The sequence below is a fragment of the Chionomys nivalis genome, chromosome 15 (assembly GCF_950005125.1).
Source record: "Chionomys nivalis chromosome 15, mChiNiv1.1, whole genome shotgun sequence".
In the NCBI taxonomy this organism is placed as follows: domain Eukaryota; kingdom Metazoa; phylum Chordata; class Mammalia; order Rodentia; family Cricetidae; genus Chionomys; species Chionomys nivalis.
Window position 1 is genome coordinate 23,122,305 of NC_080100.1, and position 26,864 is coordinate 23,149,168.

At 37.6% G+C, this 26,864-nt stretch overlaps 2 protein-coding genes across 5 annotated transcripts in view; one reads left to right on the top strand and one right to left on the bottom strand.

Moving 5' to 3' along the window:
• Lmbrd2 (LMBR1 domain containing 2) overlaps nt 1–25,456 on the bottom strand; it is a 47,917-nt gene extending 22,461 nt beyond the window's left edge. The window contains exons 1-10 of one of the 3 annotated variants that reach the window (XM_057789627.1): nt 25,270–25,456; nt 16,233–16,281; nt 14,151–14,387; nt 13,797–13,894; nt 11,245–11,340; nt 4,737–4,904; nt 3,532–3,742; nt 2,769–2,843; nt 1,583–1,696; nt 739–922 (exon numbers count right to left, since the gene is read on the bottom strand). In XM_057789627.1, coding sequence (XP_057645610.1) covers nt 739–922; nt 1,583–1,696; nt 2,769–2,843; nt 3,532–3,742; nt 4,737–4,904; nt 11,245–11,340; nt 13,797–13,894; nt 14,151–14,324 — 1,120 coding nt within the window. In that variant the 5' untranslated portion in view covers nt 14,325–14,387; nt 16,233–16,281; nt 25,270–25,456. The remainder of the gene's footprint in view (nt 1–738; nt 923–1,582; nt 1,697–2,768; nt 2,844–3,531; nt 3,743–4,736; nt 4,905–11,244; nt 11,341–13,796; nt 13,895–14,150; nt 14,388–16,232; nt 16,282–25,269) is intronic. The other 2 variants (XM_057789628.1, XM_057789629.1) reach the window with 2 other exon arrangements.
• Nucleotides 25,457–25,658: 202 nt separating this feature from the next.
• Skp2 (S-phase kinase associated protein 2) overlaps nt 25,659–26,864 on the top strand; it is a 28,017-nt gene continuing 26,811 nt past the window's right edge. Inside the window, exons 1-2 of one of the 2 annotated variants that reach the window (XM_057790090.1) lie at nt 25,659–25,826; nt 26,273–26,588. In XM_057790090.1, coding sequence (XP_057646073.1) covers nt 26,414–26,588 — 175 coding nt within the window. In that variant the 5' untranslated portion in view covers nt 25,659–25,826; nt 26,273–26,413. The remainder of the gene's footprint in view (nt 25,827–26,272; nt 26,589–26,864) is intronic. The other variant, XM_057790088.1, reaches the window with a different exon arrangement.

Genomic DNA, 26,864 nt, shown 5'->3' on the forward strand with positions numbered 1-26,864 from the left:
AAGTATAGCTAATTAATAAAGTTTTATATTATCTTTTTTTTTTTTTTTTTTTTTTTTTTTTTGCTTTTTTCAAGACAGGGTTTCTCTGTGGTTTTGGAGCCTGTCCTGGAACTAGCTCTTGTAGACCAGGCTGGTCTCGAACTCACAGAGATCCGCCTGACTCTGCCTCCCAAGTGCTGGGATTAAAGGCGTGCGCCACCACCGCCCGGCAGGTTTTATATTATCAATTGTCTAAGCCATGATACACATTTATACTGAGATTTATTCTTAGTGAGAACAGATATTTCCAACAGCTTCCATAAATTATATGTAATTATAACCTATTTTGTAATCAAATATTTATCTAAAATCTTTTTTTTAATATACCACAGCTCCTATATCTATGGCTCAGGAACATCATGGGAGAGGAAGCAGAAAGACTGTAAAACCCAGAATACCAGGAAGTCTATAAATGGCTGTAGCAACAAAACTGGAACAATGGTAACATCAATAGATGTGTTAATTCAGAAGAGGGAAAGTGTCATAGGATCCCACCTTTAGACAAAGAACCAATTCAAGCAACCAATGACTTATGGAAAAAGGAGAATTAGAAGTAAAATAATTATAAGACTATCAGATACCTAATATTAACCCACGGAGCAAATTAATATACAAACAAAAGTCAGTATTAAATTGATGAAACATACATTTTCCTTGTAGAAAAATTATTAGCTTTGGAATTTATGTCAAATCACATACCAACTGTAGGATTATAACAATACTGGATAAGTCGATTTTCTGGCTCAGGTGACTGAAAGGTGTGAACAAACTGATGAGTTGCACTAGTTTCATTTTTTGCTACGTCTTCTAGGTAGAACGCCTGTTCCAAAAGAATTTGCCATTGCACTTGAGTTCGACGGTGCCTTTGAACTGAATAAATGACCTTAAAACAGAAGAGGGACAAGCCTGTCAGTATAACTGAACAATAGGTCAACTTTTTGCTGGAGAATGGGAGGTTTTTGTCTTTGTCTTCATAAGGTAGTACTAATGGCATTTTCCAAATGTGGCAAGGATGCTAATATTTTGAAATGACACAATACTTTCTCATAATAGAATAGGTGTAACTCTTACATCCAACTGCCAATAGCACCCTTGTCTAGAAACACAAAGTTAAAACATTTCAACAATAATAAGAATAAGATCAATAGTTTGGGATATATATTTCATTTGCATACACACACATTTGGGGTCGGGGGTGCTTGCATGTATAATTTTGGGCATGAGGGAGGCAGAAGCCAATATCAAGTGTCTTGCCCAATCATTCTCGGCTTTAGTTTTTGACACAGGGTCTCTCACTGAACCTGGCTCTCGCAGATTACGCTAACCTACCTGCTTAGCTCTGCTTAGCTCTGCCTCCCAAGCACTAAGAATAGGTACACACCACTATGCCTGGCTTTTTATATAGGTATTGGAGACTAAATTCAGTTTCTCAGACTTCTGCCAAGCCAACATGCACAGAGCCTTTCAACCTAGCAATAATTATAAATCTAATTCACATTCTCTAATTGTATGTAAAATAGCTACAATTAATAATTAAGGTTACCTGTTTATGCAATTTTACCAAACTTTTTTCACTTGGGTAGGTATTACGCTTTTCATCAAAATCTTCATAATCATCCATATTTCTACCCATCTTTTCCTGATAATCTGTAGGGCACTAAAAGAAAATCATTTTATAAAATCTTAATACATCTTTAATAAAAATTTAAGAGAGCTTAATAAAAACTTTATTTTTATTAAAAATCTTTCATTCTGGAAATTTTTAATTTTCTCAAAAATATTTTCTTCTTTTATTGATATCTCTAATTGTTAAGATTTTTCACTAGGTAACATTTTCAAAAGAAATATTTCAAAGGAATGTTGAGTTTCTTTTCACTTCTAATATTTATCTTTATGCTTAGATATACTACTCCCTGGAGACTGAGAAAGGCAAGGGAAACATACCTATATGAAGTAACTACTATTGAGAAGATTATTCTAATAACAGGCACTTGGTGAAACTTTAATTATTTTCCCAAATAAATAAAGAAGAATCATAAAAAATTTAACATGCTAAATCTCTGAAAAGCCACAGTATGCAGAAGTCCTGAGTTCAATTCCCAGCAACCTTATGGTGGCTCACAGCTATCTGTAATGACATCTGTAGGCAAAACATTGTATATATAATAAGTAAATCTTTAAATAAAATAACAAATGAGAGAAATGGTTAGAAAATGTATTCTTATGACTATGAGTTTAGCTAAAAAAAAAACAGAAGCTAATAATAACCAGTAGAAATATTTAGAATACAGGAAAAGAAAAAATTTCAGTGGTAACTTGGGCACATAAAGGTAACTGTAGAACTTTTCAAATAATTATTTCGGAAGCATACAAATATACTCGCAATTCAATACGCCTCCATCAAAATCATAGCAATATGGCCTATCTATTAAATATCCATGTAATTTATTTCATAGCAATTATCATAAAATTACATGTGAGAAACTGGTTGCAACATTACTGCTATCTTCACACTTCAAGGGAAAATGCTGTCAATTACCATCAAACTTACAATAGTATAAGAAAAACTCTACATTTAATTGGCTGTGTTTATGGTAAAGATTTATATAAAGTCCATCTGGAAAACTTCAATCATATGCTTTTTATCATATTTTCTATGAGAAATATTAATTTATAATAGTATATAAGATATATGCACAAGAAATTGAATGAATATATATAATGATTACCTTTTTAAGTATTGTATCAACACATTTTCTCAATGGGTGGTTGTACTTAATGCTTTCATTTACTTTACGAACCTCCTATAAAAACAGTGAGAAAAATAAAAATATTTAGATTTCTATTTTTAAATGATAATAGCCCTAAATACTATTAAGTCTCAGATTTTTAACTTCAACACAAATTATTTAGCATTAGAGAAAAGGATAACAGTTGAGAATCAGGTCTCTTCAAACTAAAGCAAACCCAGTAGTCTCCCACCTGCTCTGTCTGAGACACAAGCTCGCCCTCATTCATTTACATAGAGTCCACAGTGACCAGCAATCACAGGAGAGACCATCTGGCTCTTCCTATTTTAAAAAGGGCGATGGTTGCTGTTAAAGTGTGAACTAAAGTTATATCTCCTGCCTCCCCTTATTAGTTGTGTGTACATAAGGAAGTTATTTCAACTCTCAGGACTTCATTTTCTTCATTTATAAAATGGGATTAAAAAGAAAATCTATTTTGTAACGTTGTGAGAATTAAATAAAGTTGACACCTGAAATGAATTTGAACCATGCAAGCCTACTTGCATGTATTATTTTTTTAAATCTCTGGCAAGTTAATAAAACTCACAAAGAATCAGCACAACCTAGAAATGTTGAATAACTTTTCAAATTAAGTACTATCGATAAATAAAAGATATACATGGCACCATTTGTAGTCAAGAGAACAGTCGACAGAGACAAAGTATTAAATCAGAACTGCTTTTAGAGGATTAAATTTGCTTACCTCCATTACATCCTCCAGGTTCTCTTCTGCATCTGCTTTCTCTGTCATCAGTTTGGCTGCCTTAAAGTAAGTCTTCATGAGTAGATAACCCCTTTTGGCTCCATTCCAGTATGACCGAGGAATCTCCACCAAACCATATCCCAATAACAACACAAGAAGAAACAGACCCCATGTGTTGGCAGCAGCTATCCCTATAGTCTGAAGTTGGTTCCTAAAAAATAAAAAATATAAGCACATGTCTGATATATATATCAGACATATATATATATATATGTGTGTGTGTGTTTTCAGAAAACTGTCCAAAAGAATAAGTAGAATTTTGTATGAAGAAATTTTCAACTCTTTTAAGTCACAGCAGATAACCCAGGTATTTTAATGTAAAGACGGTGTGACTGTAAAAATAGACTTTAATATGGAAAAAACTGCTTCAGTTGTAGTCAAAATTAGAATATAGGATAATTCATAGTGCACATATACATGCACTCGTGTGAGCACACACACACAAACACACACATACACACACACACACATTTCCTCCAGATAAAATATTATTCACTAAGTGCTTCCTTGAAGGCGTAAATCACAAACAATCCCACACCAGTTTGGAATTATGATTAATAGAATGGTTATTTATTTAAGGGGGGAAAAAACTTATAGATCACTGACCAGCTATTGGCTGAAGGAGCCAAAGGAGCTCCTGCAACACTTCCTAAGGTAAGAAACCCTGTAAATAGCTAAATTAACTTGTGTTATGAGACCTATCTCTACTCTTCTATATATAAATTTGGAGATAATATACATAATTAGAAATAATATTCACAAAATGGATTTTAATTTATTGAAATATATTAACTTAAAATAACATTAAGGAAAACTATTCTGTCAAACTACAAGGCAAACAGCAAAAAGAGAAGTAAGTTTCTGTAGAGGAAAAATTTATTTTTTAAAATTCTATTAAAAAATAGAACTGTTCTTTACCATATGGTTATTTGTCAAAACATTAATCTACCATCTAATAGTTATACTTAAACATACCATTCTGCATTTTATTTCTTAGTAATATGCATTATTCAGATATTCCTTGAGGGGTATCTGTAAGACACATAATCTGGCATGTGTGTCTGTTTACTTATATGTAGCAAAGAAGTTCATTGTAAACAGTACAAACATACACAGAACAGTGTTAAAAAGACTACTTTTCTTACCATTCTAAATGCAAACGTGGGTTTACAGCCACATAAATTAGAAATGCTCCAAATATCAGCAAGTAAGTGCCATAATAGATTGCATTCTCAATCAGGGCTGTTTTTATCTTTCCAGTAATGGAAAAGCCTCCAGATCTTGCATATGACTGCATAAAAGGTAGCAGAATCCTAGTCGGATGGAAAATACATGATTAAAAACTCAATTATGTATCTGTGTAATCTGAAAATACCCCAAATACAAGAATCTCAATGTATCACTCTTATCCCTAATAAATTTTATTATGGGTAGTTACATGTTAATATTGAATGAACCATGATAATTATTTATATAATATTAAATTTTGGGAAAAACAAAGGTCCTAAAAAAGCTACAAAGGCACGCAGAGCAGAATAACATGAGTGACTTCAGATTATCTAAAAGGCCTAAGATTAGGCCTTTGAGCCCTCATGAAGAGGCCAGAGTTGTGGTACATAACTGTAATCTTAGCACTTGGAAGACTGAAGCAGGAAGACTGGTGATTTAAGAACAACTTGGGTTACATAGTCAGACAGTTTCAAAGACATAAATAACAACATCATTTCTACAGAACAACTTTGGACTACATCCAAAGAATGAAGAAACTTAAAAAAAAAGCACAGGATTTCACATGGGGTGGAGATCTGCTGGGGCCTGGGGGGTGGGGGTGGTCGTCATTCCCGTGGACCTATGATGTGGGATTCCCCTCTGTATGCTGTGAATACCATTGGTTAATAAAGAAACTGCTTTGATAATCCCAGCACTTGGGAGGCAGAGGCAGGCGGATCTCTGTGAGTTCGAGACCAGCCTGGTCTACAAGAGCTAGTTCCAGGAAAGGCTCCAAAACCACAGAGAAACCCTGTCTCGAAAAACCAAAAAAAAAAAAAAAAAAAAAAAAAATGCTTTGAGCCTATAGCAGAGCAGAGCAGGGCAGAACTTAGGTAGGTGGGGAAAACTAAATTGAATGCTGGGAGGAAGGAGGTGAAGCCACAGAGCTGCTGCCAGAGACAGATGCAGAACCTTGCCAGTAAGCCACAACTACGTGGCGACACACAGATTAATGGAAATGGGTTAAATTAAGATGTAAGAAGTTAGAGCTAATAGGCCAAGCAGTGATTTAATTAATACAGCTTCTGTGTGGTTATTTCAGGAAACAAACAAGTGGCCTCCTATAACAGACCTAGGACTGCAGGATCTCTACAACCCAGGGCATAAAAACGACAGGTGGATAGATGGAATGGAATCAATGACCCTAACATAAATCCACACACCTATGAACACTTGATTTTTGACAAAGAAGCCAAAATTATAGAATGGAAAAAAGAGAACATCTTTAACAAATGGTGTTGGCATGTACAAGAATGCAAATAGATCTATATCTATCACCCTGCACAAAATTCGAGTACAAGTGGATCAAAGACCTCAACACAAATCCAGTTACACTGAAACTGACAGAAGAGAAAGTGGGAAATAGTCTTGAACTCATTGGCACAGGAAAAAACTTTCTAAATAGAAGACCAGTAGCACAGACACTAAGATCATCAATAAATGCAACCTCATGAAACTGAAGAGCTTCTGTAAGGCAAATGGCACCATCAGTAGGAAAAACGGCAGCCTACAAAATGGGAAAAGATCTTCAGCAATCCCACATCTGAGAGAGGGCTGATGTCCAAAATATATAAAGAACTCAAGAAACGAGGCATCAAAAAACCAAACAATCTAATTTAAAAATGGGATACAGATCGAAACAGAAAATTCTCAATAAGAGAGCTTGAAATGGTCAATGTACACTTAAAGAAATGTTCAACATCCTTAGCCATCAGGGAAATGCAAATCAAAACAACTCTGAGATTCCTTTTTACACCTGCCAGAATGGCCAAGAAAAACACAAGTGACAACTCATGCTATAGAGTATGTGGAACAAGGGAAACATTCTGCTACTTCTGGTGGGAGTATAAACTTGTACAGCTGCTTTAGAAATTTATATGGTAGTTTCTCAGAAATACGGGAATCAATCTATTGCAAGACCCAGCTATACCACTCTTGGGAATAAACAAAAAAGGAAGCTCAATCATAATACAAGGACACTTGCTCAACTATGTTCACAGCAGGATTATTCATAATAGCCAGAAACTGGACATCTCTCGAGGAATAGATAAAGAAAATGTGGTGTTTATACACAGAAGTATTACTCAGCTTTTAAAAACAATGCCGTCATGAAATTCTCAGACAAATGGATGGAACTTGAAAAAAAAATCATCCTGAGTGACGTAACCCAGACTCAGAAAGACAAACATGGTATGTACTCACTCACTCATATGCTACAATTCACAGCCCCAGAAAGGCTAGGTAAAAAAGAGTGCTCAAAATGGAACACCCAGATCTCCCTGGAAGAGGAAACAGAAGAGATTTTGTGGATGGACTGGAGGCAGGTGGGGATGGGTAAGTGAGGGATCAGTTTCGGGGTGGAGGGTAAAAGAAGAGAGTACTGAAGGAAATGACTCAAAAGGGGACACATTTTAGGGACAGACAGAAACCTGGTGCAAGGGAAACTGCCACAAATCTACAAGGATGGCCCAGTTAAGGACCCTAGCCATAGTGGATACGTGGCCTAAATTGGCCATCTCCTGTAATCAATTGGTAATTACCCCAATTGTCATCAGAGAGCCTTTATCCAGTAACTGACGGATGATGCAGAGTCCACAGCCAAGCACTAGGCTGAGCCCAGGGAATCCTACTGAGGAGATGGAGCAAGGATTGTACAAACTGGGGGTGGGGGTGGGGTAAGAGGTTAGAGTCTCTCACAGAAGCAACTGGCCTACTCATGGGAGTTTACAGACTATGGACTGACAGGGATTTCGGATGGGACAGGTCTAGGCCCTCTGGGTATGTGTGATGCAGGGTTACTTGGTCTACTTGTGGGAATCCTGGCAGTGGAAGCAGGACTTCTCCCTAATACTATGGCTGGTTTTTGGGAATCTGTTCCTAATGCTGCATTGAGGTGCTTAGTCCTACTTCAACTTGATATCCCATGCTTAGTAAGCACCCACGGGAGGCCTGCCCCTTTCTGAACAGAGGTGAAGGAAGGGTGGGTTAGGGAGGTGGGCAGAAAAGAGGGAGGGAATGGGGGTGTGCTACAGTAGCATTGTAAAATAAATGAAAAAATTAATTTTAAAAAAGGATACCACAGGTTAAGGAATAAAGTAACAGTGAGCAAATGGAGACATCAAGTGGAGAAGGTTTCTTTAAGGAGTCTAGTTGGATATCCTATTATAAACTACGGCATACACATAAAGTAGAATGTCTCACAGAAATTAATAACAGTCACAAAATAACGGAATGTACAAAATTGTAGAAACAAATCTCCAAAGTATGTAAACAGAGGGAGAGAGAGAAAATTCATGCTGTAGAAGTCTACATTTATAAATTTCTAAGCACAACAGATCAATCTATAGTGATGGAAATAAAAAGTGTGGTTATTCTTAAGGATAAGGAATGTCTAGAGAAGAACATGAGGAATACTTCACAGTCAGGCATATTGTGAATGGCCTATATCACTGGGTGCTGGTATATGGATACATCCATTTTGAAAAATGAATTAAATACAATGAGTGTATTTTTGATAAGACTTCATAGTTCAATTTTTTAAGTCTCCAAAAACATTTACTGTAATGATACTAGTGAGGTAGAGGATGGAAAAGATTTTAGATGAGAGAGACTTTTAAAAATTTACTTTTTTGTAGGTGAGAGAATTATTTATGTGCATGGAACACTATTTTAAAGGTTGAGGAAACGCTGTCAAACCTGAAAGCTATAAGTAACACAAGCTAAATAGTTCATATTTTAGGAAGTGAGGTTACCATAATAAAAATGAATTTTCCATCCCTGGAGGGCAAGAAGATGGTAAATAGGTAGATGTGCTGATAACATAGACAGTGAGAGAATTGTCATGTGATAACTTCTGTTTTCATTATAAGGCAAACAGCAATGTCATATGCCAAGAGAAAAGGTCATATTTTAGAAGGAATAGAAAAGGACCACACAAAAGATCTGAAGTTTAGAAAGTGAAGAGGAAGCAGACAAATAAACAAAGGAAAACCTCGCAATTTTAAGGGTATGGTCGAGATTATTAAAGATAAACCTCCAAAACTTACAAAACAACTACTTTGTTTTGTAAGTTTTCCTCTTGTAATGTTTGCTACACCCAGTTTAAGAATTTAGTGGTCTGCAGAATATCTAAGAAAGGAAGGATCAGAAGATAGAAGATAACTGTGAGTCTAGAGCACAGAAGAAAGACAAACTACAATGGGTAGAGAAATAAAGTTGGAGTACATTACTGGTTATTAACACCATAGCTGTAATTGATGCTATGTGGGAACAGGCAGGCAAGATGACTAAAGACAAGGCTCAAGGGAAGACCAGCATTGGCCGGGCGGTGGTGGCGCACGCCTTAAATCCCAGCACTTGGGAGGCAGAGGCAGGTGGATCTCTGTGAATTCGAGACCAGCCTGGTCTACAAGAGCTAGTTCCAGGGGGCTGGAGAGATGGCTCAGTGGTTGGGAGCATTGCCTGCTCTTCCAAAGGTCCTGAGTTCAATTCCCAGCAACCACATGGTGACTCACAGCCATCTGTAATGAGGTCTGGTGCCCTCTTCTGGCCTTCAGGCATACACGCAGACAGAATATTGTATACATAATAAATATTTAAAAAAAAAAAAAAAAAAAAAAAAAGAGCTAGTTCCAGGACAGGCTCCAAAACCACAGAGAAACTCTGTCTCGAAAAACCAAAAAAAAAAAAAAAAAAAAAAAAAAAAACAAAACAAAACAAGACCAGCATTCAGGAACTGGGTCACAGAAGTAAGGGAAACACCCATGAAGGAAATGAGAATGTGTGGATAAGCAGGCAGGGCTAGAGGGCCCCTACTGCTAAAGTCATTGCACATTTAGGACACAAGATTTGATTATTTGAGTTGGATCTAACATGAAAGCTTTTTTTTTTTTTTGTTCAATCTAGCCTCCTTGATTAAACTATGCAAGCTGCCAAAAGAGGGAAGCAATTAAATAGTCCTATCCAACTGCAACATCTATGAACCAGAATAATAACCGGCATGGCAAGGTATCTGTGATAGTGCAGGAAATAGCACTCATATTTGTTGGTGGTGACCAACATCTGTCTAATTGGAGTCAAGGATAACAACAGGAAGGAAATCATGCCTGGTACTGAAAACCTACCCTGCTGCCTAAGGGTAGTGAGGACATGTACATTAGAGAACAATCTAGTACAGCCACTTAGCTAGACCAGCATAATTCCTTACTATATTCTAAATCCTATCCTTGCACCCACAGATTGGTGTAGCTACTACTTCATCAAAGAAGCTTTTCTTTCCAGCAAATTGAGACCATAACAGAGAAACACAAGAGAACACAATGCAGATCATGACAGTGGGGAGCCCAGACACAACCCAGTCTATACCACAGCTCTTGCATCTATGCCTCAGGGGTCACTATGGAAGAGGAAAGATTTTTAAGGGACAGAATACCAGGAAATCTGTGGTGAAACAGTCTCTCCTAGAAATAGCTGCATAAATAAAACCAGAACAATGGCAATATTTATGAACATATTTATGTGGAAAGGGGAAAACTGTGAGCAGTGCCACCTCTAGACCAGTTGTTCTCAACCTTCCTAATGCTATGATGCTTTAACACAGTTCCTCATGTGGTGTCGCCCAAACATGGAACTATTTTCATTACTACTTCAAACTGTAATTTTGCTGTTATGAATCATAATGTAAATATCTGTGATTTCCGATAGTCTTAGGTGACCTCTGTGAAAGGGTTGTTCAATCCCCAAAAGAGTCATGACCTATAGATTGAGAACCAATGCTCTAGACCAGAACTACAAACTAATGACTGCTGGGAGAGGGACAATTAGCCTCTACCAGGGAGGAGTCCCCTTTTTGGTTATCCAATGCAGAGTGCTCAGTACTATAACCATATACACATAAACAAAAACTGATTTTTACATCAGGTAGCATGTAACAGTAATAATCAAAGAAACAGACTATCAACTTGAAAGTTAGGGGTGGAGGTGTGGGATGGGTGTGATGGGGATAGGCTAGAGGGAAGAAAGGGAGAGAGGAAGTTATATAATTCTACTTCAATCAAAAACATATGTAAGAAAGGAAACCAAGGGAAAGTAGTAACCTTAGTGAAAGCACTTTTATGTAATAACAGAGCTAAAAGAGGACTGGACTGAAGGCCAAACGAGAAGTGACGTGGAAGGGAGGAGTCACAAGAAAAAATTTCATTTCTGTTTTCTATTTTTGTCTCCTTTTTTCTCTTTACTTTCTTCTTTTTTTTTAAAGATAGGAGAAATGAGTCAGAAAAACTGGGACATGTGTGTGTGTGTATATATACATACACACTTAAAAATATTAAGGTTCACTAAAAATTAATCACTTTACCCACAAATGCATCCTTCACTTCTACTTACCACGTTAAAAACTGTGATGTCCAATAAACTACCCTCCAGAAAATTGGCATGATTCCATCTGGAATGTAACTCCATGGCTTGAAACATGGATGTTGCCTGTTATAACAATTTAAAGTCAGTTAATCACAAATAATTATTTCTTAAAAGAAAGTTTAAACAAATTTGTGAGTAGCAAAGTTCATTTGTATCAAATTAATAATTACTGATCAGATCCTAATATCTCAAAAAATTTAAAAACAAAGCTGTCAGAACAAAACTGTTTACTCTATAAAGGAATATTGTTTAAGTTTCCAATTTTCAGTGTATTTTTAGTTATTTAGTGAAAAGAAGCCCTACTATTTAATTAACTGACTGGTAGCATAGAAATCTTTTTTTTTTTTTTGGTTTTTCGAGACAGGGTTTCTCTGTAGCTTTGGAGCCTGTCCTGGAACTTCCTTTGTAGACCAGGCTGAAAATCTTTTATTTTTTAAATATTTATTTACTATGTATACAATATTCTATCTGTGTATATATATCCCTGCAGGCCAGAAGAGGGCACCAGACCCCATTACAGATGGTTGTGAGCCACCATGTGGTTGCTGGGAATTGAACTCAGGACCTTTGGTAGAGCAGGCAATACTCATAACCTCTGAGCCATCTCTCCAGCCCCGAGTAGAAATCTTTAGAAAACAGACGTATAGAATCAAATACTCAATGATTACACTTAAAATATACTCATTCTATTTGTAAGGCTGGCTATATTTGCCCTTTATTGTTATATAGTAGTGAAGGTTAAAATAGGAATTTGATAGGAATTCAATATAACAGAAATGTAGGTGATTAATTCCCGGATACAATACTAATTAAATTAGACACACTATCAGTTCCACCTAGATAAGCACCCACATCTATACACAGTTCTGTCCATCTTTTCTGATTAAGAGTCTCTCACCATAAATTCTTTCACTTAAAGAGTTTTCTTGACAACGAGGCTATCTTTTTAATTCAGGGACTATTACCTCAAACTATTACTTATTTACAGCTAGTTTTGCATGGGAATTAAACTTTACATTTTAACTTCACTCAGGTTAGATGTTCTTGCATGTGTATGTGCAGGTTCACGTGTGTGAAAGTGCATGTGTGCAAGGGTCAGAGAACAACCTTGGGCATCATCCTCAGGAGCACTAGCCCACTCCTTTGAGACAGGGTTTCTAATTGGTGTGGAGCTCATCAATCTGGTGATGCTAGTTCTTGTTCAGTGAGTCAAACAATGGGATTACAAGTGCACAACATTGCCGGGCAGTGGTGGCGTACGCCTTTAATCCCAGCACTCGGGAGGCAGAGGCAGGCGGATCTCTGAGAGTTAGAGAGGCCAGCCTGGTCTACAAGAGCTAGTGCCAGGACAGGCTCCAAAGCTACAGAGAAACCCTGCCTCAAAAAACTAAAAAACAAACAAACAAACAAACAAACAAGTGCACAACATTTTTATGTGGATTCTTGGGACCAAACTCAGGTCCTTATAATTGTGAGGCAAGTACTGTATTGACTAAGCTATCTCACTAGGTCCCATATTTTCTTTTATTTTTTTATTTTTTTTTTTTTTTGGTTTTTCGAGACAGGGTTTCTCTGTGGTTTTGGAGCCTGTCCTGGAACTAGCTCTTGTAGACCAGGCTGGTCTCGAACTCACAGAGATCCGCCTGCCTCTGCCTCCCGAGTGCTGGGATTAAAGGCGTGCGCCACCACCGCCCGGCTCCATATTTTCTTTTAAAAGCTGTACAAATAAACACACCGAAATACTTCATGTGAGATTATGTTTCTTTTATACATTATTTTCCTTATGTATATAAGTTTTTGTGTGTGTGCGCGCACGTGCACATGAGGGCAGGTACCTACAGAGGTCAGAGGTTTGGTCAGTTGTGAACTGCCCATCATAGGTGTTGGGAACTGAATTTGGGTCCTCTGCAATAACAGGAAGTATTCTTAACTGCTGAGTCAACCATCTAGCCCTATAATGTTTCTTAAGAATGCGTAATATGAAAGAAATCTCCTTTATTCACACAACCTTGTTTTAGCTTGTTTCTGTTTGTGGGTTTTAAAAACAAGGCCTCATGTAGTCTAGGCTAGTCTTGAACTGCGTAGGCTGGCCTTGAACTCTTGATGTGCTGGGGTTACAGGCTTGCACCACCATGCCAAATTCTACTTGCATTAACTCTTGTAAATTAGATGAAGTGGAAAGTGCTTCTCCTTTATAAATTTATTTATGGTGCTGAAACTTAGGAATGTTTAAATTTTTAAATATAAGACAGACTGAGATGAAGAAGAGGTTTCAGATTTTAGTAAGGGTGAAAACATACTAAAACTTGTGTCTTCTTTAAGTTTCTCAGTACCACATTGTATAGTGATATAGACTTGAAAAGTGTATTTAAATACCACGCAATATAATAAACACACTAGCAAGGATGAAAGTAGAGGAACAATATGGAATAAGGGAAACTTTATAAATATAAAATAGAGGTGGTAAAACTATCAACCACAATATTTATATTAAACAGGAAAGTAGAAGGAAAGAATACCTTGGAGCTGGGGTGACAGCTGCATACACTCCCGTAACATTGCTATTTTCAGGAGGGCTGGAATTTGCAGCAGCATGTCTGCATCGGTTATATATTGTCTAAAGCAATGAATACATAGTTTTACAATGAGAACCAAGAATTCACAAAGTACTTAAAGGATATTTCATAAATCTACCTACCTATTTTCCTGGCTGTACTATTTAATACCTAAATTCCTAAACAACATCAAAATTCATAATATAAATTCATAAAATAAAACCTCACATAGTTTTATCATTTTAATAAAGCACTATTCAAAGCATATTTCAAATTGTATGATTATAACTGACTTTTGTATCTCAATTTCACTCTTACCGTACTAACATCCAGTGGCAGTATGAAGACAATAAGAAAGCAGAGATACCAAGCGAGCAGTGTTCCAATGATTACAAGTCTGTGCTGTTTCTTAAAGTCTCCATATCGATGAAGGAGGAACAGTGCCAGAAAGAAGACAAAAACAATCTCAAGTCCTAAAGCTGCACCACTCATTATTGAATGCTCACAATCGCCAACTACAGTGATCCATGCATAGTTCTGGACCGTATCTGTTCACTAGACGAGAAAAAAGAAAAGAAAGAAACACATAACATTAACACAGTAAATGACAATTTGAGAATTTTTTAATTACTTTATTAATGTATTAATAAACTCTTTGGAAAACATGTGTAACTTTACATTGGCCTCTGAATAAGAGGTAATGATGAGTTTGTTATAATTTACTTTTTAAAGTACACCTTTAAAATTTCACAAGTAGGCTGGGAGTGCTAGCACATACCCTTAGGCTAGTACTTCCGGTGCTAGAGAGGAGGAGGATGAGTTAGAGGCCAACCTGGAATATACAGCAAGACCCTGTCTCATATATACATGTGTCATTTATATATAGTATATATTCATTATTCTAAAACATATATATTTTTATGTTTCTCATTGCCATATTGTGTACTGATGTATATTTAAAATATATATGTATAAGCATATATATATGTTTCATTTCTTTAGGGAAAAATACTGTAATAAAACTTATATTCATTCTTAAAAATGTTTTAAAAATTAAGAAATTCTTAATACTAAGATATAAAGTTTTAATATATTATTCGAATGTTTCTTAATGTTATAAATGATAGCCAAATATTTAAATTACTTTAACTTTTAAAACTTTTTAATACAATATATTTTGATCATACTGTTTCTCCTCCCTAACCCCTCATAGATCATTACCTCCCGATCTACCTAACTTCATGTTCTCTCTCTCAAAAGAACATAAAACAAAGAACAAAACAAATAAGTAAACAATACCAGTAAGATAAAGACCACCAAAACACACATATACACACATACAAAACCAACAAACAAAAATTAAACAAAACAAACAAATAAACCATGGAGTCCATTTTGTTGGCCAACTACTCTTGAACATGAGGTCTGACCTGAGTGTACTGACATATCCCATGACACTCCATTGGAAAAAACTAATTTTCCATTTGCTATCAGGTACCAACTGCAAATAGCTTCTTGGTTAGAGGGGTTAGAGGTGGACCTTTGTTGCAGAATATTTTATATAATTAATCTATCATAGAAAATTAGATATTAAATCTATCTTAGGAAGTTAGACATTTAATAAAATTTTCTAAAATCATCCATAGCCAAGAACTTACGATTTCCTGAAAGAAAGTCACCAACAAAAACATTCAAAACTAACTTCTTTGAAACATTATTCTCCTTTTGTGCTTTGTCAAACTCAACTTTCATGATTTAAAGTTTGTCATAATCTACTTTATAGGTAAACATTTTCATTAATCTGTATAAATATCACTTCCTCTAAAGAAAGCTAATTTTCTATTTTACATACAAAGAAGCTATTTCTACAACTACTACTGTTGAAAAATTATCTAGACCACTCCCGTTGGCTGGAAATTCATGATGTAGCCTAGATTAGCTATCAATCTCCTACTGTAAATTACCTGAATGCTGGGATTAAAGGCAATATGGCACCATAGCTGGTCTTACCAATAGTTACTCGATAAAATCATTGGTTGTTTTTGTTTTATTTTATTTCGTTTTATTTCCAAGTTTTTGAGACTTGCTATGGAGCCCAGGCTAGCCTTGAACTCATTATATAGACCTGACTGGCCTTGTACTGGTAAGTCTGCTACTTCTACTTCCTTGGTATTGAGACACCAATTCTGTTCTGTTTTGCTTGTCTGAAACATGTTCATGTATCTCAGGTTAGTTCTATAAAAAAAAAAAAAAGAAAGAAAGAAAGAAAGAAAGAAAGAAAGAAAGAAAGAAAGGAAAGAAAGAAAAAAAGAAAGAAAGAAAAAAAGAAAGAAAGAAAGAAAGAAAGAAAGAAAGAAAGAAAGAAAGAAAGAAAGAAAAACAATCTTGAATACTTCTCACCTTCACTTCTTAAGTGCTGGGGATTACAAGCATGTGCCACCACACCCACCTAGAAAGAAATTTTAATTGTAAATGTATAATACAAACATCAGCAAATGATTAGTAACTTCTAAAAACAAACAAACAAAAATAAACTGAAGACAATATGTAATTTTTTTTTCCCACCCTGACCCCAGAGCTTGGTAGTTTGGCTAATGAGATAATAGTTTCAGAATTCTCCTGTCTCTGCCCCTTTGCCCATCAATAGGGCATGTGCCTCTCCACCCAGCTGTTTGTTCTGAGAATCTGAACTTTGGTCCTCATGCTTGTATATCAGCACCATCTTCCCGGCACCTCATCAGGTATATCCCTGTAACACCTGTAGCTAGACTCCCTGAAAGAGCTCTGAGGTGGTATCTGGCATATTTGGAATATCTGTTGAAATAATAAGGGGGTGATTACTGTATTTGTCAGACTTACATTATTTTTCTATTATTGCTTAATTCAAACGTAATTTGAAACTTGTTACAAAAAGTATCAATTAAATTACTGTCTACTGCTCTGTACCTCATCAATTGCTACTGAATAATTTAAATATCACATTAGACCTCAACCACTTTTAAGGCAAACGTTAAGTGATCAGGTGTCAGCGCAAGGTGGAATGTGCTGATGAACCTGGTGCACCTCCAAGATCCAGCTTTTGTAAATCAGGGAAAAGAAATCAGTTTTCTCTAATGGAGTGTCACAGGGACATCAATCATACTCCAGGGCAGGCCACAAAAGCAACTCAAAGTTTATTGTTGTTGTTGGTTTGTTTTTATTGTTGTTATTGTGTGTTTACTTTTTGGGTTTTTTTTTTTTGCTTTGTTTTGACTTTTTTGTTTTATTGGTATTTTGTTTGCTTTGATATTAGTTTCTGTAGATTTTTGATTGCTTGTGGAAATTTTTTTTTTTTTGTTTTAAAAGAGAGAGGGAGAGAAAGAACATAGAGTTGGGTGGGTAGAAATGTGGAAGGATCTGGGAGCTGGGGAGGAGAAAATGACCAAAATATATTGTGTGAAAACACTTTTTAATTATGGAATAAAAATAAAAAATGTAACTCAGTGTGAGTCTAAGTATAACATAATTATTACCAGAAAATTTCTTTATACTTTTATTATCTGAAATTTTTCAGTACAAGGAATATTATAACAGCACAAGAAAGAGTGAATATAAATTACCCCCAAATCCTACATATTTATTAGTGCCCAATGGTCAAATATTATCAAAGAAAAAATATTTAGGATTATTAATAATAAAAGGGCATGCCCACATAAACTGAAAAATTAGATACACATTTTATGTCCTATGCAGAAAAAATTAGACAATAATGAAATACTTTAAAACACCCTATGGGTGGTACTAAAATGGGCAGAGATAAACAACAAAATCAGTTACTAACCTGCCATATTAATATTTTTACTATACTTCTCAATTTCCCAGTCTAAGTACTTTACAATGTTACATATGAAGCATACTTGTGGGTCTTTCATTTCAGTACAGGAAAATTTGGCTCTCTCCTCTCTTTGTGGTCGAGATACTATCCTACCAGTGTGGTAATGAAGAACAACTATTTATCATCATTTCTGTGAATCAAAATTCCCAGCACAGAATAGCTCAACTTAGTTCTCTCAAAGCATCAGCAGGTTTACAATCCTCTCTGAAGAAGAATTTCAGAATTCACAGTGGGCAAAATTTAGTTCCACTCATCAAGGCTAATGTCACATGTGGAGTGTATGCAGTAGATATTCTCATTTCACTTCCAGAGATTAAGGGATAGTTCTTTTTATGTGTCCACTATTCTGTTTACCACATCATTTATGTGGCTGGAAGCTTTTCTTCCCACGTGGTTTGGCAGTCTTTTTTTTTTTTTTGAAAGAAGCAATTCTAAAAGGTTGTATTTCAACAACACACATTCTGAAATATGAAATTACAGAGACAGTAACAAGATCAGTGATCATCTGATCAGTACACAACCCACACATGGACATTAAATGTCACACGATTCCTCAGATATCTATAATTTCTGTCTTTCAAATAAGGATAGAAGTATATATATTTTAAAAGATCAGTGGTCACCAGAGGATAGAGGGAGTAGGAACAGGCAGAGACTTGAGCCGTAGTAGAACTAATTGCTCTGTGGGCTACTGCAGTGACGGACACCTGTCACTTTGCATCCACAGACTGTACAGCAGGAAAGAACTCTAACGCAAACCATTATTATATTTAACAATTACAAATTGTTCCTACATTCTTTCTCAATGGGAAACATAAACAGCATTCCCCTTTCTCCTAAGGTGCCAATGACACAATCCCATTAAAGTTCATTCTGAGTTTATTGGGCTTCCTTACAGAGCACAGGAGAGGGGTGATTTAGAGGGGTGTGGCTGCTCCTCCCCCAACAGGCCACACCTGGAAATCCTTTACTCAGCAGGGATGGGGACTTCCCTATAGCTGCATCAAGAAGTCCCTCTCGCCGGGCGGTGGTGGCGCATGCCTTAATCCCAGCACTCAGGAGGCAGAGGCAGGCAGATCTCTGTGAGTTCGAGGCCAGCCTGGTCTACAGAGCTAGTTCCAGGACAGGCTCCAAAGCCACAGAGAAACCCTGTCTCGAAAAACCAAAAAAAAAAAAAAAAAAAAAAAAAAAAAAGAAGTCCCTCTCCTAGCGTTTCCTCAGCCTGTATACACTAGCCCCTCCATGAAACCATGTGCAATTAAGTGGCAGTCGTTTTTAAAATAACCACTCTAAGGCTTAATATTAATTACAAACCATTTGGCCTATTAGCTCAGGCTTATTATTAACCAGCTCTTATAACTAAATTAACCCATTTCTATTAATCTGTGTACTGCCACACGGCCCATGGCTTACCAGTGGTGCTCTGGCATGTTGTTCCTTGAGCGGCTGGAGGGCATCTCCTCGATCGCCTTCTTTCTACATGTATCTATATCTGGATTTCCCACCTAACTATATTCTGCCCTGCCACAGACCAAAGCAGCTTCTTCATTAACCAATGGTAATAAAATATATTCACAGCATAGAGAGGGGCATCCTACATCACATTTATTTCTTTTTGTGTCATTATGTCACAGGTGAAGCCCAGTGAAATTGGAGATTCATTGGGTTTCCCTAACCTGAAAGAATATAAGTTTAAAGTCTGTATTGTTGATCTTATTCCTAGATTCAAATGAGGAATTACCTTTTAAGTATACAACGATAGTACCTATTATGAGTATCTGTGAATTCCTATAGCCTGTCTTGGTTACTGCAACTGAATAACTCTGTTGAAAGGCAGGGTAAGTTATAGCAGCTTAACTTAGCTATTTATATATTATAGTCCATAAGAGTAATTGTCAAGAAAAAAAATATATGGTCCTGTTAACAGTGGAATATCAATTTGACAATACATATCAAAATCCTTTACTTAAAAACAAAACGTACTTTTGAGGCAGCAAATCCTTTTTTAGTTACTCATTCTCAAAAAAAAAAAAAAAGCACAAAGCTGGGTGTGGAGCAGTTATAATTCCAGTGCTAATGGGGAGGAGACAGGTGGATCCCTGGGGCTTGCTGGCTAGCCAGCTTTGCCTAATCAGCAACCTCTAGAAAGAGACACTTCTCAAACACTTCTCAAAAATAAGTTAGACAGCATGGAGAAACAACATCCTAGGTGGTTCTCTGGCCTCACATATACATACATGCTTGAACACTCTCATAAATACATATGTATACACAACCATGTGTATGCAAACACACACACATACAAAAGAAATAACAAAACGGGAATTAAGGATTTATCTACAATGTTCATTTTCACTACCAGCATTATATATAAAAGCACAGAACAACTAAATGTTCGCAATAAGTAGTCCAGGAAGTCCTCTGGTCTCACCATTGTCAAATAAGGACAAAGGTTTTAATAAAACAAAAAGTGGTGCTGATGGTGTATGAAAAAAAGGTTTCTACTTTCTTCTTTGTGCCTTTTTGTATATGTTTGTTTTTAATTTTTATTAATAAATAACAGTATTTTGTAATTAAGAGTTATTTAAGGTCAATATCATATGTAGGATTAAATACACAAAGTTTGTGTTGGATGTTACAACTCTTTTAAAATACATGTTTTATTATACCTTGGACCACCTGGGATTAAAACCATAACTGCCTGATAATTATATAACTTTATGCAATGAAAGCTCTTAAATAAGGATGAGCACCTCACACCTGTGGCTATAAAGATCAAATATACATAAAACACTAAGGAAGAGTTCCAGACACTAACTTACCTCTGCTGTTTTCTAGAACATACCTACTTACCCTAATAGTCTCAAAGCATTGTTTTCACCCTTCAGAGTCTGCTTTCCTTAAACAAGTATGCATAAGAAAATAACTGACTCTTACGTCTTAATCTCTGTGCTACCACAACTCCCAAAGTGCATCCTCATCCCTCTGTAAGAAATGAACTTGGCTCATAAAGATTATTGCTCCTTTGCAACAAATTAGCATTGTTCCCTTCAGTCTGCAAGGTAGCTAAACAATTCTTCATGCTTCCTGACAAGAAACTAAACACAATTCAGAACATGTCAAGAAGTGTATGTATGTAGCACACCAATACCAGACAAGAATGTCATCCATATAGGCACACATTCAGAGTGGGTTAATTATTACGGAACATTTGCTAAATTGTAACTGTGCAACCTTATAAAAGATTCCAAGAGCCAAAGGAAAAATTTGCCTTTGACCACAACAAAGCTTGACTTACCATATTCTTCAAACATTAAAATTACAGGTTTGGGGAGAAGATGATGATTAATATTTGGAAGTATGCTAGTTTTCATGGGTTGGTATTAACACCATAGTAGCAAAGTTGATTTTATTCAAAACCAAAATGCCAATTGACTTAACTGATAAAATTTTAGCACCTCATGTGTATTTAGATTGTACTGTTCAAAACACCAAATCAAAAAGCCTTAAATATTTAAAGCCCAACTCCATCATTTTCCAGTGATCAAAATATTATTCAATATTATTTCCAAATGCCTTTATAACCTTGCAAAAATAATGGTTCAGGAGTACTGTCTTCTATGAAGATTGTGACTGATGATGGTTATATACGATAAACTCACTGTGAAAAGAAAATTAAAGGTTAAGATAATTTTGGAATTTGAAGAATCACAAATGTTCAAAAAGAGAGAGGACAGGAGAGAGAGGGAGCTCAAGCAAAAGGGAATAAAAAAAATTAAGAAGAAACCAAAGCAACTCATGAGAATACAAACAAAAAAAAACTGACAAAAAAATTCATCAAATCCCAAATTCTTGAAATCAATAAAAAAAAAATCCCATCAAAACCTGAGGATTCATCAGAGTTGCTTTTAACTTATTCTTTTTTCTCTGGCTTTGAGATGCTACACAAACTCTCCGCCCCTTAGCCACATCCCAGTTGCCATAGTAATTTAAATAATTATTTTAACTCAGGTATGTGACATAATGAAGGCTAGATGCTAACTCATGATCCTAACAACAAAGACTTAAAGGGAGCAGACTAAAAAGTGAATGATAAATGTAAAAGAAAGCAGCTTCCCATCACTAAGAAGAAATGTTTTAAATATGACCTTTCTGTTAAAGGTTTTGCGGCTAGAGCTCCATTTGGAACAATAGCACAAGTGACTATTTTACTTTAAAAATGACAAAAAGCCAGAATGGTTTCATTCTTGCCTTGGTCCATCTAAGAGAAGACTTGCCACACCAGGTGACAGGTGACAGGGATTCCAAAGCATAGCAAGAGGCACCAGCAGATGACTCATCTTTGGCAGGGCTTGCAGGGCAGAAGCACAACCAGGTCAGTGGGTAAGGAAAACACTAACCCTTCAACAAACCTCTAAACCTCGAGACTTCGGTGGAAGAAACAGAGTTACTTTGATATCTGGAGACTCCTTTTGTTTGTTTTGTTTTTCGAGACTCCTTTATAACAAAGTAATGTTTTTACAAAGCAACTCTAAGATTTAGTGTATGTTTAGGATATTACACTACTCATTATATGTTTTGCTGAATTAGTTCCCACAGTCTAATGAGGAAGGACTGTTAGAAGGTCGGTTATCTACAGACATGAGGGTAGATAAGTAGCTTACACAAGCTCTCACAGCCAGTATAAGGCAAAGCAGATCCAAAGTGAGGCATCCTGACCACAGAGGATGGATTTCAATTTCACATCTCACCTCCAATCCAGGTATCCTTTTAAAATGCAATTTGTTTCAAATAATTTCTATGGTTCCATTTTCATAAAAAATAAAAATATTCCCCTATTTTTCTTCCATATATATCAAGACAGAGTCCTTAAAAAATCATGTTTAATACAGAATTTAACATTTTACTTTGTGGGTAATTATTTCATTTAGACTACACATTTTTTTTCTAATTTTCATGGGAGAAGTATAAGTAAAACAGAACAAATAAGAATCTTTTTGTTATTGAAATAACCTGCCCATTAGTGATCATTAAGTCAAAGAAAACTGAAGATAACTACAAAACCAATTTAAGAGAAAGGGAATTTGATAGGCAACTGAAAGCATTTTGCTATAACTGTCTCCAGTATTTTGTTCCCCTAAGCTAAATAACATAAAGAGGGAAAAGGAATTTTTAAATTTCTATGATGCAACATTGCCTTTATGCTTAACTGTATGTCTCTGGCTATATTTGATTTTCAAAAATGAGATCAAGTAGTACTGACGAGATGGCTACATAGACACAGTTCTACACATGTATGCAAATATGCATATGCCATAAACACGCACATATATGTAATAGTCAGTTACGATGGCCAGTCTTTTCTAGCCTCTCTTGGGCCCAGAAAACATTGATTGCCTTGTAATTATGCTGTGTTTTTAGTTGTAGAAAGGACACTGCTGGTGACTTTTCTAAACATCTCACGTTTCTCAATTTATATTGTCCCTTTGTGTTCTATATTAAGCTTCCAAAGAGCACTGGATATTATTCAACCTAATAATATTTTCAGTTATATAAAATCATTCTTTTTTTTCCTGGACCCAGATTAATTCCAATGCTGAAAATATGTTTTAAGGCTTATTAAAATGAAATGCACTGTGTGTTGGGTAAGATCAAATATGATTAATCAGGAAATAAAATATTTTACATTAGCAGCAATCACAATATAGCCCTTTAAGAGGCTAGAGGGAAATCTCTACATAGTTAATAATCTCAAATCTTTAATTGATACAATTCCTCTATCAAAAAGAATCATATGTGCCAATTTGAGCCTTAAAACTTGTACCCACTAAGGAAACAGCTGTGATTAGAAGAAATGCAAAAAGAGAATAGTTCCATTACCAAGGCAAAGCTTTCCCACCTATTTGATGTTTATTTGAGGTAGCTTTTACTAATTACTTTATATCTCAACACTGCTTATTATCAGGGTGTCAAACTATTTTTGTTGTGTTTTCTTTCATTAGTTTGCAAGCTCTGTCTTGTTCACTCTCCTTAAAAAGTGGACTGCATATTTTTTGCTTTTTTATTTTTTATTTTTTTGTGAATGAGTTAGAATCATAACAGAAGGGACACAGTTCAAGAGAAGGTAAATGAGCTTTCCAAAGTAACAAAAAGTAACTATATGAAACCTCGGAAGGTCTCATTTTAACATGCTTTCTTGCTGCAACGCTTAATGGATAAATCAATGTATAAATAAATGAATGTATGAATGAATGAACTGTGAATACTCGACATTGTTTGCTTGTTTGTTTGGTTTTTGTTTGTTTTGTTTTTCTCTGGGTAGCCTTGGACGTCCAGGAACTTGCTCTGCAGACCAAGCTGGCCTTGAACTCACAGCTTCTGCCTGCCTCTGCCTCGGGAATAGCCTTTGCTTCCTTACAATTAAAATCACTTTGAGACGTCTCTCTCTGCCCTCCCTCTCTCCATGGTTTTCTGAAACAGGGTTTCTCTGTGTAGCATCTCTGGCTATCCTGGAACTCACTCTGTAGACCAGGCTGGCCTCAAACTCACAGACATCTGCCTGCTTCTGCCTTCCGCGTACTAAGATTAAAGCTGTGCGCTACCAGATCAAGCCAGAGGCCAGATCTCTCTCTCTCTCTCTCTCTCTCTCTCTCTCTCTCACACACACACACCACTCTCACTTTCAAGAACTAAGGGTTTATAAATGCCTCTTCCTCTGTCAATAAGTAATTGATGCAAAGAACATGTAGAAACACACCTAAGTGAGAGGGATTTAATTCCATTATAAAAAGGAATCATGCTCCCCCACCACCAAAGAAACACAAGGGCATGTTATCTAACGCACGAACCAATATTAAGTTTTTGATGGGGCTAGCCTGCCTTTTGCTCAACTTCATAAATCCTCTTCATTTTTATTGGACTTGAAATGCGTCCCCTACCCCTTCCCCTGCTGCCCCGGAGTCACATTTTTAGCGCAGTTTGCACACTCGCATTTCGCACGGTCATCCTAATCTAATCGCCCCTGACCTCTTCATAAAGCCTAAATTAGCCTAGCTTCTCGGCTATGGGTTGAGTCAGAAGCACCGCAACAGCTTCCCAGGGTTTTCTCTCTGCAGTCACAGCGTCGTCGTCTTGTTCCCTTGCCTGCATTTGAGAAACGCATCAAGGATACAAGACACTCGCGGGAAGCCCTGCTGGCCCCTGCTGCCCTAAAATTAAAGCACGGCTTCTCTCGGGATGGCGCTTTAGCTTAAAAAGCCCTGCACACGCAGGTGTGTGTGTGTGTGTCGTGCTATTTCATAGGTGAGGCGAGGATCGTGCCCACAGCCCCGGTCCTAAGGGCCGCCCACTGCCAGGTGGAGGAAGCAGCCGACTGGCGGGAGGGCAGACGTGCCACCCGCAGCCTCTCACCTGGCGGCCGGGCGACCGAGACCTGGGAGCAGGGCCTGGCCGTGGCGGCCGATCGCGATGTCGAGCCCCCTCCCATCCCGTCCATCTCCGCCAGGCTGGGCCGGGACCCCAGACCCCGACGCGCCGCACGCGCCCCCCCACCCCCCGGCTCACCGTCGGAACGCTCCAGACAGCGCCCGGAAGGGACTGAGAAGCTTCGCGTCCGCCGCAGTCTGCCGGCGTCGGAGACACACGGTCCGCGGCGACCGCAGCGGTGGTCACCCGAAGGCCTGTGGGCGCGGGGAAAAGAAAAACCCTCACCCAGTCAATCGACTGACATTTCCCAGTCAGCCTGAGCTCCGCCCACTTCCGCTCGCCCGTCCTCTCCCCCCCCGCCCCCCTTCACTCCCGTCCCGCCCTGCGCCGCGGGGGGTTGTGGGTATCTGGAGGTCTGGGCAAAAAGGAGGAGGGAATCTAGTCAGACAGCGAGCCACGCCCAGAACTACAATTCCCAGCAGGCGACGGGGCGTCAGAAGGCGGCTGCTGGAGAGCGGGATGCAGAACTCTGCGCGCGCGGTGGTGATGGAACGTTGCTAGTTCGCGGGTCCGGCTGTGGGGCCCCGTGGGGGGAATCTCTCTGCGCCGCGAGCTGGAGCGGGAGTCTGGGAGCAGGCAGATCTTCAATTAATGCACGCATTCAAAACCCCCGAATCCGTGGACGCAATGCACAGGTAAACCGATTGCAAAAACGGGGCAAAGCATGAATGAATCGTTTGAATGCTTTTAGGCCGCGAATGTTGCTCCTTGCTCAAATAATCTTGTTTTGTGAATGGTTGACTAGCCCCTTTTTTTGAAGAAAGTGGATGGATGCATGCTTTAGTGAGAATATCTATGTGCCTTTCAATTCGGCTTCCTAATTGGGTTTTCTTCCCACTCTTTTGAATCATGGTATGAATGCTGTCCCTCTTTTTCCCTCCACGGGAAGAAGTTATTGAGGCCTTCTGCGTGACCATCAGCCCCAAAGCCTTTCATAGTGGGGTGTGTATGGGTTTCCGATTTTCTTTTTCATTCTTGGAAGCTTGCTACAGGCATGTTAAATTGCTGTACTGTTTCTTGGTGTGACTTTTCCACACTGCGTACTTGACGCTTCTTTCATTCCTACCTTGGAATTATTTAGGGGTGTGCTTTCAAAAGGATTGGGGAATGTGTGCCCTTCTGCAGGAAGCACCTTCAGGAGATTCCAGACCAGAGTAGCAACGTCACCACCAGCTTCACATGGGGATGGGATTCCAACAAGACTTCTGAACTGCTCTCCGGCATGGGTGTCTCTGCCTTGGAGAAGGAGGAGGTGGACAGTGAGAACATTCCACATGAACTGCTCTCAAACCTCGGCCACCCTCAGAGCCCCCCAAGGAAACGGCTAAAGAGCAAAGGCAGCGAAAAAGACTTTGTGATAATCCGTCGGCCTAAGCTCAATCGAGAGAACTTTCCAGGTACCGTATGGCACTAAAATTCAAGTTGTGTAAGAAATGGATTGAAGTGTTCTGTTTGAACTAAGTTGATTGAACTATTTCCTTGGGGAATCTATAGGATGGGTACCTAAAACCGCCTAGTTTTGAAGTGTTGCAGTGAAGTGGAAAGCAGTCGTTTGAAGTCTTTCGGAATCTTGGTAGGTCTTTATCTTCTGGTTCACAATTGACTTGAAACTTTTAACCCACGAGACAGCATTCCTGCCCTTTTCCTTACAAGGGAATCTCCCCGCTCAAAGT